Genomic DNA, 19,834 nt, shown 5'->3' with positions numbered 1-19,834 from the left:
TTGTCCAAATATGCATGTACCTATGCCCAAAAAGCGTCTAAATACATGTAATAGAAAGTTACTTAATATGGGACGGAGTGAGTATTATCTACGTATATGCATGTTCTTTACTTAATTCATTCTCAGCGGATTTCTGATGTTTCTGTGAGCTTTGGACTATAGGAGATAATTAAGATCGTCGTACCAAATAGGAGTCTGAATCCTAGTAGGAAAGGCAAAGAAGGATGGAAACTTGGTCCATTTCTGGGCTGCTATCATCATCCTTAATTGTGTTCTCAGGCTTGGGATACTTGCATGGTGTTAGGGGAACAGTACAACACTCTAAAGGAGGTACAGCTGAGAAAAGCAGCCTTACTCACAAGGACAAAGAGTCGCTAAAAAAATACTGTGATAGCAACTCATGTCTTAATTTAGTCTTATCTTGACCCAACTGAGTGCGCTGCTAATAATTAAGTGTTCATGCATGTCTTCATTTAGTCTTATCTTGGCCGAGCTGCCAATAATTAAGCTTGCACGTACGATTGTATATTTTCTTCTTCCTCGTTGCTATCACGTCAATGTAACTAATTGGCATCCTTCTGTACGTATGTACAGACAGTTAATTACAGTGTAATTTCTCTAAAAAAGTTAATTACAGCGTAATGTGATTGGGAAGGAAATTTTTCATTGAAGCATTTCATTTTCTTAATTAGATGAATATATAGATTATAACACTGACACTTTCCATAGAATAAACCAACTTGGGTATGTATGAAACTAAATCTCTGTAGACACCATATGTTACAAATGCAATCCTCTTATTCCACCTAACAACAAGTTTGAAGCATCCATATGCATGCATGTTGTTCCAACTAACCAACCATATATATTGTATACTTGGGTATATATGAAACTAAAACCCTGTAGACCCACCAGTGAAGTCATCCTCCATATAGAAAATTAAGATCGATGAGGGCAAAACATCTAGGATAAGATTGGGAGAAATACCCACGTGAAGTCATCCTCCATAGAGATAAGATCGATGAGAGTGAAGAGCAACTTGCTAGGTTTACCCTACAAAACTATATATGCATGCACGATTGTGGGGCATATCTACTTTGTTTCATTACTTCAGAATGGTACATATTTTCTCTGACCATTTATATTGGAGTACTTTTTTTGCGAGAAAAAGGGCATTGATTACTCAGCACAAAAGCGATTACAATCAGCAGCAATAGGGTCCATATATAACAGAATGCAGATCTGAACAAAGCCAGACCACGGTGTGTTACCATGCCATACCAAGGCACCTGCATAAGCATAGGTGCATATACTACTCCAAATGGGTGCCAAAACTACCAAGAGGTATTCCGTAGTGATCAAGTTTATTTAAACAATAATTAGCTAGTGTCGGTTACATGAAGAATAAGTCATGCATGCATGCATTGCATCCCACTGAGTTACTGACAAAAACACACACAAGTAAACAGTTAGCAGTTGAGAGAGATGCTTAAACTAACATTCTGGTTTCGATTATAGTACACATCGACCTAGAGAAATGACAGTGATGTCTTACAATTGACCATTGAAGAAACAAGTCTGAAATGGGTTCATACAGTTAGCAAAGCGAGATAATGGCGCGAGACAAAATCCAGAAAACCCGCAAACAAAAGTATAGTAAAAGCGTATAGAACACAAAAAATTAGATATATATGTGCTCGTCAAATTGCGCAATTGACATTCGACATTAATTACTCCCTCTGAGCTCGCGCGTCCGGAAGATATCCTGCATGGGGGCCTAATGGCGAGCAACCCAGGAAAGCCCATGGTCGTTGATTCGTGGGCTCCTGCAGTTCCACGGGAGAAAGCCTGCTTTGAGCTTTCCATGTTGGGTTGGATGCACTTGATCCAGCCAAGCCGCTTGCTTCTGGTTCTCCCCGAACAGTTGATTTTTTTTTCTTGACATTTCGTACAGTGATCTCCCTTGAACCACTGACAGGCAGGATAGCATCACCCCATCCGCGCGCACTTGACAATCCCATCTCGGGCCTTTTTAAGTTTTGGAGCTTGGGGCATTGCCCCTGCCACAAAGCTCAGCTCTCATGGATTATTTTTAAGCAAGTGTGTGCGCCGATTATTTACAGGGAGACGAAAGAAAGCCGCTTCACAGAAACGCACAGGCAGTGACACAAAAGAGAAGGATGTTACAAGATATACTTGTCGTGGTTTTAGTACAAAGTTGCATTAAAACCACGACAAGTATTTAGGAACGAAGGGAGTGCTATGTAACGGAACGAGGAACACAGGGTTCAGTCTGAAGCTACTGCGGTACCAGACACGATGAGCTGCTTTATAAAGGGCCAACTAATTTCGTGTGTTGATATATAAATGTAACGTGCATACAACCTATCAACTTGCAACAATCTCAGTTGATATGGTGTTCTTGCAACCATATCATAAATTTGCAAACAAAACATTGAAGTTATTACACATGCTTTTGTCGCATCTGCCTGCACAGTATGACAGTTTCTACTAAAGCCCCACCAATCCGACTCCTTTTTTTTTCCTCCACCGGTTTGAACCCAATCCAATATTCAAACCTGCTGTCATCTCTCGCACCCGAAAATCCAGTTGAGCCCGCAACATTCCAAGGCCTACATTTAGATATATAGTTGATCGAAAGTTAATATCTACGATTTGATGGGGCTGTATGAGTGGGATATTACTGTTTATTTTTTAAACGGAAGCTTTATAGATCTTATTGGCATATCAAGCAATACAAGTTTAAGCATTTCATATAAGTCTGTAAAATATGGGATGAGGAAGTCATGAAAGGTGAGTTATTATGAGCACTATGACATACCTGGGCAATTGGTGAACTTCTGGGAGTACCGATCTTACTCAGTTCATCTACAATCTCAGTTATATTAGGCCTTTTCGTGCGGTTCGTCTCCACGCATCTTAATGCTATTTTGATACACGTCTTCACTTCCTCTGACGCATTTGGTGACAATGCTTCTGTCCACCTTTTTTTCCAGTTTTCCTGTACCTGCAAAATTGAAAAAGAATAACGTTAAGAAGTGGCATGCATGCGCAGAGTTAAGACACATCATAATATTTATAATATCAATACATGGCTGTCTTCCGTCATAGAATAGTTTTTCTTACAATCTCAACAAATTGTCTGGAAGGCATTGTTATATAGTTGGAGTAGCCCACATTCCCTGCCATTATTCGTATGATTATAGCACCCAAACTGAATATGTCAAATTTCGGTGAGATTTGGTGTTCGTCGATGTACTCTGGTGGCATATACCCACTGCATCATATCAAATACATTTACTTTAGAAATGTTGATAAAATAAATCGATCACTACTATGATATCAACCTACAGTGTTCCCATAGCGCTTTGGGCCTGTGTGATATAGGTTTGCATCGAATCAAAGAGTCTTGACAAACCAAAGTCTCCAATCTTGGGCGTCATGTTCTTATCAAGTAATATATTTGCTGGTTTCAAGTCTAGATGGTAAATGGGATGTTGGGATCCAGTATGAAGGTAATTTAAACCATCGCATATCCCCCTAATTATTTTGTAACGCGTGTGCCATTCAAATCCACATGATTCATCTGCAAAAGTGTACACAGAAAAAGTATATTAATAGAGACATTGAATTTACGGATAATTTTATTTACATGAAAAATAATGTAGTCAAAGTATAGCACAATCAAACCAGAAATATGATTGTCAAGGCTTCCGCCCTCCAAGTATTCGAAGCAGAGAGCCCTTTCAATTACACTGGCAGATACATGTTTCCCTTTGTACTCGGCAACTACTTGTGTTGTATGATGGCAGTAACCAACTAACCGTACAATATTTTGATGTTTTACTCTCATAAGATTATTTAATTCGTTATCGAATAGATGGTCGTCAAGCGACGGCATGTTATAAAGTTTCTTCACAGCAACCTCTTCGCCAGTGTCGAGCATTCCCTGTTAAAAATTTCAGTCGATATGATATAAATTTCTGTTAATATATGAAATATAGGTTTTTGTAGTTGCCGTAAAGTATCATTTGCGGGAGAGCAGAGGTAAGTGTGAACCGTTCATACCTTGTAAACTACTCCAAACCCACCACGACCAAGTATTTGATCTCTGGAGAAGTGATTTGTAATATGGTCTAACAACTTGAATGTAAACTTCCTTGTCGTATATACTTGGCCTATAGGCCTTTTCAGTTCATCCACAATCTCCTTTATCGTAGGTCTTTTCTGTCGATCGGACTCCACGCACCTTAATGCTATTTCTATACATGTTTTAATTTCATGTGATGTACTATAGGAAAACATTGTTGTCTGCGGCCTTTTTTGCCAGTTGTCATGTACCTTCAAATGTTGAAAGATTTAATGCATGTACCAAGGTAATTAAGGCATGACATAGTATTCCAAGTCCATTTGTGAAAAAAGATTACTAGATACTCATGATATAGGATTATTTACTTACAAGCTCAATAAACTCTTCCGAAGTCGACACCTCTGCAGATTTCCAGTAACCATCCAAGCCTGCCACTATTTTTATAATTATAACACCCAAACTGAATATGTCGAACTTTGATGAGATCATACAATGGTTGATGTATTCTGGTGGCATGTATCCACTGCATGATAGTAAATACAATTATTAATTGTAAAAAGAAGAACTATGATAGAGGAGGCCAGATACTTTTCATGAGGTGTCAGTTAATCAACTTACAGCGTTCCTGCCATTTGATTTGTCATATGGCTTTCCATTGAACCAAAGAGTCATGGAAAAGAATCTGCAATTTTTGGTGTCATGGTCTTGTCCAACAATATATTTTCTGGTTTTAAGTCCAGATGGTAAATAGGATGTCCGAATCCATTATGAAGGTAGTTGACACCATCACAAAGTCCTGTAATTATTTTGTAACGTGTGGACCAATCAAATCCGAATGATTCATCTATGGAAGTAAAGTAAACAGAAATTAGTACATTAAGGAGGCAAAAATTTAGGGTTCTATAAAGTAGACTCTACATAATTTATGGATCTGGAAAATAATATACACAGTAATTATGTAGAGCATCATGATATATACCAGAAATATGCTTGTCAAGGCTTCCACCCTCCAAGTATTCATAGCAGAGAGCTCTTTCTACAAGTTTAGCAAAAACATGTTCTCCATTGTACTCAGCATGCACATATCGCTGTTCATAGCAGTAGCCAACTAACTTTATTATATTCTGATGTTGGACGCTCACGAGGTTCTTTAATTCATTATTGAATTGCTCATCGTCAAGTCCTGGCATGGGATGAAGCTTCTTGACAGCTATCTCTTCCCCATTGTCTAATATTCCCTGTTATAGAAATCACATTTTAATGCATGGGTTAATGTAGTTAGCGCTAGCAGATATCTCTCGTTAGCCACCGCAATGATCTTATAGTTAGCCATACGTAATATTTTAAAAGGAAATACGTTATATATAAAAAGCGTACCTTGTAAACTACTCCATATCTGCCAGAACCAATTTTGTGCTCCTCAGAAAAGTTATCTGTAACGTGTTCTAACAAATCCATTGTAAACTCTATTGGAATCGCACTTGTATGCTGTAACTTGTTCTCCATCGTATTCTGTAGCTCTTAGTAGGACAAACTTGAGTATGCTAGCTAGATGATCTAATAACACAAACCATTTCACATAAGATAAAAGCATGTGATAAAAAAATTAGACATACTGCTATAGATCAAAGCTAAATTTACCAAGTTTTTTAAAGTGCATATTGCCCAATAAACGGTGACAACCGTCCGATCAAGATATTCTCATGCTTTCGCACTTGTACCAATCTTGATCTGGTTCAACGGTAATTAATTACTGGTGATTTAGAAATAGTTATAGAAATAGCAAAAGCCTATTTTAAGATGTTCCAACTCGAATAACGGTTTACAAATTTGAGTGTTTTAAACTTTTTATATTGAGGAACCAATTTGCAGGCGTATTGATGGTTCTCAATTTCAATGAAATTTCAGAGTTCCGGTTGTTTCAGTGGGTGCCGAAATAACTTTCTTTAGGTCAAAATATTTCAACCATTTTCGTTAATTAGTAGTAAACACAAATTCAGATAAATTTCAGAAGTTTGTAAAAAAATGTCAAACTTTGGTTGAATCTCATTCAATTTCAAGTGAGCAGTTCGGTCATTTGAACAAAATCAAAACTGAAATCACTGAACATGAAAGACCCTACCCATGTGACATTTACTTTCCAATTCTCTCGATCAATTATTATGTTCAAACCTGTAGAAAACTTTATTAACGGTGCATAGCAGCGTAGTCTCTTGAGATTACAGAACATCTGAGGTATTAATTATAAGGCAATTAAAATTGTTCAGAGTGAGAAGAGCTCATGGAAGTAAATAAACAATGACGATCACATCTGATTATGAAAGCAGATAATGCTAAGCTATCTGCTATGTACTTTGTTTCGTACTCCTAACTAGCTAGGGGCTCTTTTGGTGGCAGAAGTAAACTACACAGACAAAAAAATAATGGCAAGTCTAGTTGCATGTCAGGTCTCGAGGAGCAACACACACAAAACAGACTATTTTTTGTAGTTTTTAGGGGATTTTATAATGTTTTGGTATTTTGGATATATCTTAGGTCGCAGTCATGGCGGCTAGGGTTACAATATGGGATCAAAGATTGTTCGATCTAGATCTTACAAGGCTTTATATGGACTGGAATTAGCAGTAAAAGAAGCTAAAGGACACACTCAATAAAGTAAAAAACGACAAAAAATGACTTATACAGTGATTCTTCTTAAAGTAATTGCTTGCAGACCGTTGTATCCCTGATAGACGATCCAGATCACCCGATACCACTTCGGCCTCTTTACTGAATATTGAAAACTGCTAACTGAAGCTCAAACACTTGAATTGAAGACGTGATCCTAAAATCACATTGAGTTACATGGAGTGGCATAGAGAGATTGTTGGTTTTGCCCAAGATCAATCGCATGAAGATGCACACACACGATCAAACAATTATTTGGCCATATGCCTTCTCTTTTTTTTTTTCTCTTCTCGCAATCTTTTTTCTTCTTACAAGCTAGGCTTACCCGTGTATATATACAAGCAACTATCATAGCTATGCTAAACTGATTCGGATTCAGGAACAAAACCTAACTAGACTGAAATACGTGCAATTTTATTCCAACAGAGATGCAATTATTTTTGTCTGTGTGCATCGTTTTGATGCAGAGGTCGGGGGTTTCAACCTCCTTTTCGAAAAAAAGGATGCAATTATTCTCACATTAGACGACAGATAACATATACCTCCCCAAATTCTAAGTGCGTTCAAGGAAAAACCTAACAGCCATCGACTGATAACACCAGTGAGCAGATGCATGCATGAAGACAGGTAAATCTGTCTCGATCCATGCATGCTCATCGGTAAAAAAATCCAGTTTGTTACCGAGACAAAATCATAGTATTGAGTTTTCATACACGAACCAGCTAACACAAAAGCTCAATCTCATATATCTCAACAAGTAACAAGAATACGGGAGCAGGGCCGGGAGACATAAATCAAGGCGGAAAATTAAGATGGGGGGATCGATCAAAACTTGCTTAATTAGTAGGTAAAATCAGAAGCTTGCATACATTTTTGGCTAACCTGGAAATGGATGGAAGATTTGCTGATGGAACACGTATGGAAAGGATCCGGCCAGAGAGTGAGCGACGCGGCTTGTTCGTTGACGGACAGGAAAGAGGATCTATATATCATAATCCTGGATCCCATCCAGCTCCAGCAGTTTGTTAAGAGTGATTGGATGCATAAATATTTAGCACTAGTGCTATCTTTCCCGTTTAATTAATACTGCGACAGCAATGGAGTAAGCATGTGCGAGCCACTGGCTTAAGACGCCGACATATTGCCTCGCTGATCGAAATTAAGTTAGATGGGCAATTTGGAAGACCTCGGGGCAGGCAGCTAGTTTAATAGCACTATAGTCTTTGTGTCTTAATTTAGTCTTATCCTAACCCAGCTGCTAATTAATAAGCTTGCACGCTTGTATATTTTCTTCTGCCCCGTTGCTGTCACATGGATGTAATTAGCAAAAAGCCGTCTGTATGCACATAAGTATGTACTACTACATCTCGGAAAGCATCGGAGAAAGACTTTGTATTCCCATGTGAAGTCATCCTCTCCCATACAGATAAGATCAACAAGAGCAAAGAGCCAACTTGTTTTGATTACCCTACAAAGCTAGTACACGCACGATTGTGGGGCATCTATTTTGTTCATTGCTGCAGATTCGGAACAAGACGACGGGGGGCGAGAAGAAGAAGAAGTGCGTGCGTGCTTACCATGTCGAAAAACGATCTCCTCGGCGGAGAAGACCTCGCCCAGGTCGGTCAGAACGTCGACGGAGCTGGCAGCGACCGTCGTCTCCTGCACCCCCGGAACCACGGAGACCGAACCATGTTGAGTGGAGATCCTCCTCCTTGCCGCCGCCGAGATCCAGCCTCGGCGGAACCTGCACAAACCAGATGGATGAGCAACTGGTTGGGTGAGCCGCCGGCGCAAATCGGAAGTAATTTAATTGGATCCCTGATTCGATTCGATTTCGGGCGTAATCACCTTCTTCTTCATGGTGCTAAATCAAATCGAGGAAGCCGACGAATGCCGCCGGACCAGGCGACCGCTGGCTAGTCCTTGGCTCTCGGCTACGGCGAGCGCCGCCGCCGCGGCATCGGGAATCCGCTCGACGACCTAGCGTAGCAGTGGGAAGTGAAGTTTTTTTTTTTTTGAGAGGGCATTGGAAGTGAAGTGAGAACCAAGATGGTGGGCACGGAAAAAGTCCGGCACGACATGAATTTTTCGGCCCGGCCCTGGCATGAAGCACAACGGTCAGGCTTTTTTCATTTCTCGGTCCGTGGGCCGGGCCTAAGCATGAAAACCTGCCCGAACGAGCCAAAACAATGGGCCGCACACTTTTTCTGGAACAATTTTTTCTCTAAGAAAGAAGTCCATATTTCACCATCAAATTTGACGCTCCGGCCACATAACCCCATGAAGTTCAAAACCGGTTTTTTAGACCCCTGAATTCCGTAATACCATTTAAATCATGCCCCTAAGCGGTTTTAGACTCTACGTGACACATTTAGGACGGTTTAGGGACTGATTAGGCTATTTGACCATTTTGTTGACTTGCTCACGTGGCCGAAGCAGTTGGTACCGGAACTAAATCGCCGCGCGATTCGTTTCAGTCGTTTCATCTCCTCTCCTTTCCTAGTCGAGCCGTCACCATCTCCATCCCAACGGTGACGCACCCGGCGTAGCGAATCGGAGCAAGGCGCGCGCGAATGTTCTGCAGCATGGGTCGGTTAGCGGAATCTCGCCATGGATAAAGGTCGGTGCCATCAGATCTTTCCACTTCCTCTCATCTCAGTGTTAGGGTTCTTCGGTTCGTAGGGTTAGTGCAGATTGTTTCGAAATTGACCTAGGGTTTTTGAATTTTTTAGGCTCAGAGGATTTCGACCCGCTCGATTACATCTCAATCAGATGCCGCATTTGTGGTCTCTATGGCAGATAATGAGGCACAGGAGCAGGAGCAAGATGATGGCAAGATGATGGTGTGGTTGACATAAGAATTGGTGAGACATATTCAAAGCATAAAAGAAGTAAAGTTCCTCTAGTCCAAGTACAGAAAGCTTCTGTTTTGTCTGAAGAAGCTACATTTCAACATCTTCAAGTTCAGACTTCAGCATTTCCTTTTCCTTCTTCCATTTGACACGGCAGTCACGAAGATCTCCAATTAAATCTCTCAAGAACGATGGAGCTGCTGAGTCAAGCCATAGAAAGAAGCTGCATCCGCCAGAAACCTAAAACACCCACAAAGGAAATTTTCAAATGACGAAAACTGGAAATTTTCAGAGACGGAGAGCGCGACCACTGCAAAACTTACCCGGCGTAAGGGGCATGTGTGGTACCTCATCCTTGGGTTCTTCAGGTTCCACGAAATCCAACGTGGCGATTTCATCCCACAGTCGCAGAGCACCGCCGGCAAGTATTCCATTGGCTTCTCGCGGTACGGGATGGGCGACGACAACAGGGGAAACGATGAGCTCGAACCACTGGAACTGCCTCGCGAAGCACCATACCACCTTATCGATGAGCCGGAACTGCGATCCATCGCGATGGGATTGCCGCGGCTGAGGATTGGGGCTTCTCGATTTCTAGGGTTAGCACGAGGGCGGAAGAAGACAGGCGGATTTAATTGCTTCGGCCACGTCAACGAGTCGAAATAGCCTAATCAGCCCCTAAACCGCCCTAAATGTGCCACGTAGGCTCTAAAACCGCTTAGGGGCATGATTTAGATGGTATTACGAAATTCAAGAGTCTAAATAACCGGTTTTGGACTTCAAGGGGTTACGCGGTCGGAGCGTCTGTAACATCCCAGAATTTTCCCATTTTGGAATGTTAAATAAAATAATGGCTTTGGAAATATTTTGGTTGTGAATTTCCGAAGGATTTGAAATTTTTAGGACTTATTTAAATTTTTCCACACCATGTTTGAATATTCAACAAAAGAGTGGATTAATATGACTATCCAAATTATACAACATGGTTGGGACATTTATATAAGTTCAAAGTATTTTATTTGGAACCATTTGCATATTATGATTTTATTCGGACTATTATTCGCATCTTAATAAATCTTATTTTCTTTCTGAAGAATTTATTAACACACTAACATTCCAATTTGGATGCCATGACCATTTGAGAGCATCGTTGGAATATTTAAATCGATTAGAAATGTCCTCCAACATTTATCTAAATGATAAAGAGAGAGAATAATATGACTTTCTTAGTTATAAGGTTGGAAACATATTTAATGATGCACCTATGTTTTCTCGATTTTTATTTTGACATGTTAATTTTGTTTTCGAGAAGAAGTTATCAAATATTCGAGAAGAGGACAGCGTGACATCCTCATGTGCAAATGTTATTCCAACATTTATTCCGTCGTTGAGAGTAGGATAACGTGACTTCCCAAATATATATATATATATATATATATATATATATTTATATATATATTTATAGTTGGAATCATCTGCAACGTTTACATGGTTTGTGATTTGGTGTTATAAAGCTATTTGGGAATTTAGTGAACGATTTAATTAATATGAGATTTTATTTGGAATTCAACCCAATGGGGTATTTATCTAAGAAAGGGTTTTAGTGCAAAGTATGCCAACCCAATATTTTGTTGGAGTTTAAACTAATTCATGAAACAAAGGTTTCATAATAGATTTCAAAACCCATTACTTATAAAGCCCTAATGACATTTATATAAGCAAAAATATTTTTACTTATTTTTATTTTGAAAGAATTCAAGTCCCAAAAGTTCACACTTTGGAGGATTTGAATTTACAAATTTACTGGAGTTTATTTGGACTTATTTGGAGTTAGGAATCAAAAGTTATTAATAAAAACAGAAATGGAAAAAAAAGAAAAAAGAGAATGGACCGACCCAAACTGGGCCGGCCCATCTCCACCGAGCACCCCAGCCAGCGAGCACGAGCTGTGCTCTTCTTCCTCCTCTGCAGGTGAGGAAATTTCTCCTTTCATATTTTCTTCCTTCGATTTCTTTCCTTCCTGCACATCTTTCTTCGAAAGGAAACCACCCCATCAATTCTCACCATCCCGGATACCGATTCAGGCAATCAATTTGAAGTTTCCTCTCGTAATCGCAGTTTCCAAAATAGGCGCCCCGAATGCCGCGCGTCGATATCCACGCCCGATCTCCCTCCTCGCCAATATAAAAAGATTCCATGCACGTCACTTTGAGTCTTTGCCTCTCCTCTCCCATTCCCATGTAGAAAGTTTGGCCTCAAAATCTCTGTACAGCCGGCTACGTTGACGTCTTTCTCCGCCCGTTGCCTCCGCAATTGTTGCCGGTGAGCTCTCTCCGAAGGTCCGTTTTTAAATTCCTTTCACCGGTGCACTCACGTGACCATCTCCTACCTCCGTGAAAAGGTTATGCGATCCATCTCCATCGTTGGCCGCGCCGTCCCCAACCCCTTGCCGACGCCGTGCCAGGAGCTCCGCCCGTCGTCGCCCGGATGCGTCTCCGACCGCATCGACCACATCACGATGTCCGCCTCGATGTCGCACACGTCCCCAGCCTCTACCACGACCACATCGACCCTGCGGACGACTCCTTTGTCATTTTCCGAACTCTGTTTCGGTGAGAAAACTTTCAGCATGATCTGTTTTGATTAGCCATGTTTAGAAGCCCATATCTTTTCATCTGTGTATCATTTTCGGCCGAATCTTTCTGTTGTAGTTAGATCACGTCCTCCACTATAGATCATATCATTTTTTATACCCTGTATCCATCATATTCAGTACGGCATCTTCGTTGGAAATTGCTATTCACAGTATGCTACTTCTGGATTAGCCACCTTTCGAAATTCATGTAGGTTGTTCCATTGATCCGTTTGGTTCCAAACCTTCTGTAGATCATCAATTAGATCATGTTCTATACATTAGTGTACTTTTTGCACAAGTTAGGATTCATCTACTTAAGTGCATCTTCAATCAAATGTCGTATCTGTTAACACTGTCACATCAGTTAGCTGTCTTCCGGAGCCTATATCTTTTGAGCCATTACTTAAAATTAGATGATTCTTTCTGTCATGTCAAGATCAAATCCAAATCTACATCCTAGACCTCTTTAAACACCTTTCCGAGTTCATCCACAATTGTGCATCGTTGTTGCAAAACTGTATCCTTAACAGCCTCCCCATCCTTGGCCGTTTTTCTGTCGCGACAGAAACAGTACTGTTTTGGGTAGGCACATTCCAGGCCTGGTAACTTGCGAACCATAGAACCTTTTCGGCCAATTCTTTCTGTGTTGTGTAGAGCACACCCTGATATACAGTTTAGACCACTTGGTGCACATTTTCCCACACAGAAACACTAGTCAATTTTCAACCAAACTTTGTATCTTTTAGCACTGCCTTATTGATTAGCAATGTTCCATAGCCCATACATGTTGATCCGTAGTGGAAAACCAGTTCATTCTTTCTGTTGTGTCAAGAGTACACCAAACTCTAATTTCTGGACCACTTTGTACACCTTCCAAAGTTAATCTACAGTAGCTTATGACCCCTAGAAAATTGTATCTGTTAACAGCCCGTAGGTTACCAAATCAATTCCGTTCCACTCCGCTTTTGTCCCAACCTTGTTCCTATCTCTTAGATCTATGCCTAGGATAGCCTAACAGTACTTAGGTACTATTTAATTTAAACTTTGTATTTGCTTTTGGCTCTTTAATTGGAGTTATGATTTGGAGTTCTCGAATAGTCATTTATTATTGCTTTTCGGTCTTCGCGATAGATTATACGGAGTGCGGTAACTGTGAGTATCGAAAAGAAGAAGAATACAAAGACATTAATCAGGCAAGTTCACTTTGACCATCATCCTATTATTTTATTATGCACTAGAATTTATTAGTTGCATTGTTAGGATTATTATTGTATCTATGCTAGTTATGATCCATCCTAGTAGTATAGGATACCCTTGTCATGTATTTACCACCAATTGCCATCGTAGTAGTAAAATGCTATGCTATGATAATATACGAGGGTGGTATTTTCACAATGTGATACTATTGAATTACAATATAGTTTTCCTAGTGTATGGCAAAACAAGTAATTCAATGAACCGTCCTGGGTGGGCTGCTTTGAGGAATTGGAGATGTATGTGACGTCAGGTCCATTTCTATGAGTCGTCTTGCCATTTCTATGGGAGCGCCTGCGTTGCAACCGAGGAATGTCACCCGGGGTAACCAGAGACTGGACTAGTTTCCTGTTTAGTAGTTTCCAGTACAACCACATGGTATTATGGGCTCTGCCAAGATGGATGTAAGAAATATGAACCTGAATTCGAGGTGACATCGGTATGTAGCAGTGTAGGTTGGAACGCGTCCCTCAGGTGGTTTGGGGCAATATGTTCTGAAAATTCCTGTAATCGATGCCGTTGCTACTCTACTCTGAGGACAGCAAAGGATTAACACGTCGATTTCTAGTGGGGAATGTGTACAACCTCTCGAGAGTGTCAAACTAAGTACTTAGCCGTGTCCCCGGTTACGGACAATTATGAGCAACTAGATATTGGGGCCATAAGGAAGGTCTCACTCATTCCAATTTCATAATAAAACGAATGGATTGAACTGGGTAGGAGCATTGATGTTTCTACTTAATGTGCCTAGGTTAATAGGAGCATGGGTGTTTCTACCCCGTGTCCAATAGAATCAAAACTATTTGTTTAAAATTGATAGGATGAAACAGTGATACTTTTATGCAAATAGCCAAACCCCACCGAGCCAAATACTGCATGTAGTTGATAGGATCTGTTATAACCCTTTAGTAAACTTGCCAATACATTCAATGTATTGACCCCCTAGTGGCTGCAACCTTTAAATGTTGCAGGTGAACCAGGTGAAGAGTGAGGTACGAATTGTTAGGGTTGCGAGCTTACATTCCAACATGTTTCGACTGTGGAGTTGTTATGGGACTCCTGTATCTTCTGCCTTCCGCTGTAAGATTTTATTTTCTTTTAAGATAACCCATGAGGTTATGCAATATGTAGGTTACTACTAAATTCTGGATCAATGCGATGTAATATATTTTTGACCTTTGTATCTTGATATTACATCTTGAAATTGTGTGTGCTAACAAGTCGATCCAGGAACTAGCACTGTAAGCACAGAGATCGAACCCTTTTAAGGAAGGATCGCTTCAGCGTCACATTTGAGAGTGAAATATGGACTTCTTTCTTTTTTTAATGAAAAAGAAGCAGTGGGCCAAAACCTGGGCATCACCCTCACAAAATGGTTTCGGGCCGTGCCTGCCAGTTTTCGTGCCCGGTCCGGACCGGCCCGATTGCCGTGAGTATGCGTGGCTTCCCGTATTTTCCCCATTTCCCCAAGGAAATTATCCTTTCGTCCCCAAATTTGCCCTCGGCCAATCTCCGGCTGCACAAAAGCCAAACCTTTCTCCCCTCAAAAAAAAAAAAGCCAAGCCTTTCATGGCCGCCGCCGGCGGTGGCCAGCCGAGGAGAAACCAAGAAAGGTGGGGCGGCCCTACGCGGTGGAGGGAGGCAAGAAGAAGCGGTCGCTCGAACGGCACTCTCTGCCACCGCCGGACGGGTGGAGCGGCGGCTTGATGCTGTCCTCGTGGTCGATGAGCCCTGCCTGGAGCTCTGAGTACTAGTCCATGGTAAATTTGCAGACTGCTAGTAGAGTATTGGCTGTACTATTGTTTCGAGAATTACTAGTGATAGTTGCACTAAAAGAAATTCTCACTTGTTCTGAAACATGTTCCTTTTTGCTGGTCAGAATTTCTCACTGTAATTTACAGAGTTACAGCGTACAGCTTCAGAAGCTCAGAACAATTTTTTTTGACTGAAAACTTTAGGAGAGTAGCTCAGAACAAATTTTCTGTTTTGAAATCTCATTTCTCTTCCTTGGTCAGAACTCAGATCAGACGTGCCCAATCTTCTAACACAACCGTCGGTTACCTTGTGAACATGCACAATAATTCGAACCTTTTTTTGTGGTGTAGCAGTTCGTGCTATTAGCGTGAACAGTCAAGGACAATTCACAATTGGGCCTTTTGCGCCTGTCAGCTGCTGTTAGCTGACAGTTCTATTTTGGGCAGCGGATCACCAGCCTTGACAGTATTTTGGGATCACGAATAAACACAATAGCATGGAGACAGAATCTTCTCTTGTTGCATCTTGCATGTTACGGTGTCAAGACAGAATTTCTGGAGATCAACGGTTTTCGAATATCTTGGTGGGGGCTGGTCTTTCGTTTAAACTGATGTTGTTTCCTTGGTCTTATCAGAAAATATCATAGTTTGCAGCTTATAGTTGTCAGTTTGCAGATGTAGGTGGTCACAACTTGCTGTCCCCTGTTGTAAGTTTATGAGTATCCCTTACTTTTGTTCTGTATCATGTATTCATGTTGCCTCCAAGTCATCCACCACAGACCACACTACACCCTGTCCAGAAGGCCTCCTTGACCCCAATATCTTGAGCTGATACGTGACAGCTAGCACACAGAAGGGAAGGCCATGGATGCGGTGGTGGAAGGCGCCATGGGCTTCCTAATTGGGAAGCTTGGTGATTTGCTGACTGGCGAGTATAAGCTACTCAAAGAAGAGAAGGATGATATCAAGTTCCTCAAAGCTGAGCTTGACAGCATACACGTGCTCCTGAAGAAGATGGCAGATGCGGAGGAGCCCGATGAACAAACCAAATGCTGGGTGGATAAGGTGCGTGAGCTGTCCTATGACATTGAGGACAAGGTTGATGATTTTGTGCTTCATTTTGAACATAAGTCCAACGACAATCCTCAACATGGATTTAGGGGATTCATTGATAGGTGCCTGAATTTGCTGAGTCGCTTTAGTTCAAAGAAAATGTATAATCACAAGGAGACCATAAAGGAATTTCAAGGGCTCAAGAGACGTCTTGTGGGAAGTGATCTTCACCTGCAGGCTCTCTATGCGGAGGCAGCGGGCCTTGTTGGTATCGCCGGGCCGAAGGAGGAGATAATTCAGGTGATGATGGATGAAAAAGATGTTTCTGCACAGCAACTGAATTGTGGGATTTGGAGGCCTGGGTAAGACTAGACTTGCAAATCAGATTTATCGCCAGCTAGAGGTGCAGTTCGAGCATCGAGCTTTTGTCTCCGTGTCTCAGAAACCAAACATAAGGAAGATTTTGAGAAATATACTCTCTCAACTTGGCTATTCAGCCCAGAAGGAAACCAACATGGAAATATGGGATGAGGAGGAATTGATCAGGAAGCTCCAAGAGTTCCTCAAGAACAAGAGGTACACCGGTTTGGAAACGACTTCACTCCAATGCCTGGTTTATTTTCTATTGAACTCTGTTTTTATTGAGTATTTTAGGCTTTTAGCTGGCTAGTATTCTGTTTGCAAAATTCCTTTAGGTTCTTGCCTCTTCTCTCGAGCTTATATGCTTGTGGTTAACAGGCTTACATCATCCATCTATATAGTAATGCTTTAGATCATATGGAATGGTCTTTTTATTAATGCTGATAAATTTATTATCGATGTTTGGCGGACAAGCCTACATTCATGGGAGCCTGACTATGGTCTATGGGCACCCCGCACTAAGATAACACCATTGACCTTTGGATTGGTTGGTCTCACCGCCACACCAATACCGATCTGGCGATCTGACCTCTCGGCCTCTCCTTGCGCCTTCTTTGGCAACTCCTTGGTTATACGGTGGTGCCTCTATTTAAGAGAGGTCTGTTAGAAGAGTATGACAAACTCAGGTCAATTCAGCTTACGCCATTTGTATGACAACGTCAGAGTTGGCTTGTGATATTTGTTTACACCTGATGGATGCGATAGATGAGTGTTATTTAACCAGAACTCGATCCGTCCTAATACTTGTTTTGATTATTTCAAATAAGCCAACCAAACAGGGAGCTTTTATAGTAATCCTTGGAAACTTTGCTGTCACTAGAAAACCGAGGAACTAGATAAGCAACAGTTAGGAAATTCAGATATCTGATAATCATTTTTCGCGTATTCTTGAAGTAAAGTTCCTCAAATCAATGCCTCATTTCTCACAATTGCCGACATAAAATTCAGTATTTACAATTAACATGGACTTAAATTTAGCACCACACGGGATCTTCCAGTGTCAACTATCATGCATAGTCTTATATATGTGGATTTAGCCCAAAGACGTGCACTTTTAAAGTTTTATTGATATGTTTCTCTTTTTTCTGCATTTTGCATCTTGTACTTTCAGAAAGATGCTTATTATACTTCGTATGAAATATTTCACGATGAGCATCAATTTTTAAATACCTCAGTTGGAACAAATGACAAATTTCAGTGAGGTCCAATTTCACCTGCTCATGGTTTCCACTTGGAAATTCAAGAGTTAAAACTCGCAGAAGCTTGAAATAATGGTTGGTAGTAGTAGTAGTATATACAAGGTTAGTAGTATCCGCCAGTCATGCAGTGTACGCAGGGATTTCATGCTCGCTAGGCAAAGTTGTCCCCCTGGGAAGCATCAAGTGCAACAGCCGCCGCAAATGAACAACATCTGATGGAACTTCAACCTTGTATATACTACTACTAACCATTATTTCCAATGTCACCTCAGATATGTTGCTAGTCTGGTACAACCGAATATCTTCATTGATATCCTGATGGTCACGCTAGTGGCTAAGAGCGCAGATGAGGCCAGAGGTTCAGACTCTCATATCTGACCGACGAGGCTGGGCTTCATGATTTAAATGTCATCTGATATCAATTCTCATACGGCTATACATGAGACAAAATCATTGTAACACATGTTTGTATGTAAACAATCATATAGTGGATTTGGCCTCCGGGCCATCGTGGTTTTTTCCCGATTTAGGGTTTCCACGTTAAAACATGTGTCCCTTGTGTTTGTGTTCTTTGTTTGGCTGCATAACCTTGCGATGATCTGAGCCCAAGATTTTCTAAAGATGACCATTGACACTTTGGTGTAGCTTAATCGGAAGTGTTCTGCGAGTATATGTACCGCAGATGTAATTAACTGAAATTCTTTTGAGATTTCAGAAATCAAGAATCCTCAATCGTCAAATTCAGATAATTATCTAGGCGCACTTTAGAAAATACATGTGAAAAGGGAATTTGTAAATTGTCAAGAATCGATAAAATACAAGTTTTCCTATTTTCATGTGTTGATATCAGTTTAATTGTATACAATGGTATACTCCCGCACTTAAAACACCATAGCGGATAAATTTAAATATTTATCTTGCAAAAACAAATGGCACGCCCGGTGGGACTTGATTCTGCTCCCATCTTCGCTACGCTTCAATGGTCATCGATATTGGGTCAGGTACTGTTTATTGGTTACACCTTGGGCATGGTGAGGCAGATTTGGTCTTAGTCTGAAGCTAAGAGAGAAGCAATATTCCTGGTCAAGTAATGCTCGACCGTCATCTGTTTGATGAATGTGTGAGTTCATAGTTGTCAGGTTTACACAGATATTTGAATCAAGGGAAATGAGAAGTTGCTTGCATCAGTGTACGAGCTGAGGAGTATGGTCATGTACATGTTAATTGGATTTGTTGTATCAGACAACAACCAGATGAGCTCAGGCAGCAGTCAAAAAACTATAATATGAACAGAGTCTAGCACTAATTTGTTGTACCCGACAACAACCAAATCAGTGTACAGAGATCGGAGTGAAATAGTTCACTTTTAAAGTGTCTACAACAGCAAGTACAGGGCATCCTAAGTCAAGCATTGTTTACACACGTAAAAAGAGGTTGCCTATGCTGATGATATTTCTTAGCTCTCTGAGCAAGATAGTGTGCTATAGAGTTACAGTCCCTACAAATGTGATGCACCTTTGAGTTTGCATCAGTGATTTGACGGTATTGATTCAACTGGTGTCTAGTTGCTGTCACATTTTGTATCCGTTGACATCAAGCTTCTGTTGGCAGCGTCGGCAAGCTTAACCTATCAATGAGGAAATTAGATTGAGACATGGAGAAGATTTTCCAGCTAGAACAAGTGCCGAAGCACAGTTGGGAGTAATTTCTTGAATCTGAATCTTCAACCTGCTGGAAGGGGATAATGTTCAATAAAGACTCCAAGACCAGCTAATGCCCTGAGGAATCTGAATAGTCAAGTATTCAGGAGAAAAAAAAATCGGCACGAAATTTATTCTTTCAGGTTGATGCACTGGTTGAGGCATAAGTTGGATGATAGCTCCAGT

The 19,834-nt window shown here is 40.9% G+C and overlaps 1 protein-coding gene and 1 pseudogene across 5 annotated transcripts; one reads left to right on the top strand and one right to left on the bottom strand.

The window, feature by feature from the left end:
- Positions 1 to 2,344: 2,344 nt before the first annotated feature.
- Positions 2,345 to 8,348, bottom strand: LOC100846645 (annotated as a pseudogene).
- Positions 8,349 to 14,992: 6,644 nt separating this feature from the next.
- LOC112268953 lies at positions 14,993 to 18,494 on the top strand. 5 transcript variants are annotated; one of them, XR_002960537.1, is made up of 3 exons: positions 14,993 to 15,282; positions 15,628 to 16,905; positions 18,221 to 18,494. XR_002960537.1 is itself a non-coding variant. In XM_024455336.1 (3 exons), exon 3 carries the CDS (start codon positions 16,141 to 16,143, stop codon positions 16,693 to 16,695), a length of 555 nt encoding a protein of 184 aa, XP_024311104.1. In that variant the 5' UTR covers positions 14,993 to 15,282; positions 15,628 to 15,860; positions 15,952 to 16,140; the 3' UTR covers positions 16,696 to 17,148. The 5 variants fall into 5 exon arrangements, 4 of the variants coding, with proteins under 4 accessions (XP_024311104.1, XP_024311103.1, XP_024311102.1 ...); XM_024455336.1 differs by lacking the exon at positions 18,221 to 18,494 and having other exon boundaries at positions 15,628 to 15,860; positions 15,952 to 17,148; XM_024455335.1 differs by lacking the exon at positions 18,221 to 18,494 and having other exon boundaries at positions 14,994 to 15,282; positions 15,724 to 17,148.
- The last annotated feature ends 1,340 nt before the right edge of the window (positions 18,495 to 19,834 follow it).

This window comes from Brachypodium distachyon, chromosome 4, assembly GCF_000005505.3.
Source record: "Brachypodium distachyon strain Bd21 chromosome 4, Brachypodium_distachyon_v3.0, whole genome shotgun sequence".
Classification (NCBI taxonomy): Eukaryota; Viridiplantae; Streptophyta; class Magnoliopsida; order Poales; family Poaceae; genus Brachypodium; species Brachypodium distachyon.
This window is presented reverse-complemented; position numbering and strand designations above follow the sequence as displayed.

What these genes read in the sequence shown, in the direction of transcription:
- LOC112268953 (XM_024455336.1), top strand. Translation starts at nt 16,141, where the DNA reads ATGGATGCGGTGGTGGAAGGCGCCATGGGCTTCCTAATTGGGAAGCTT.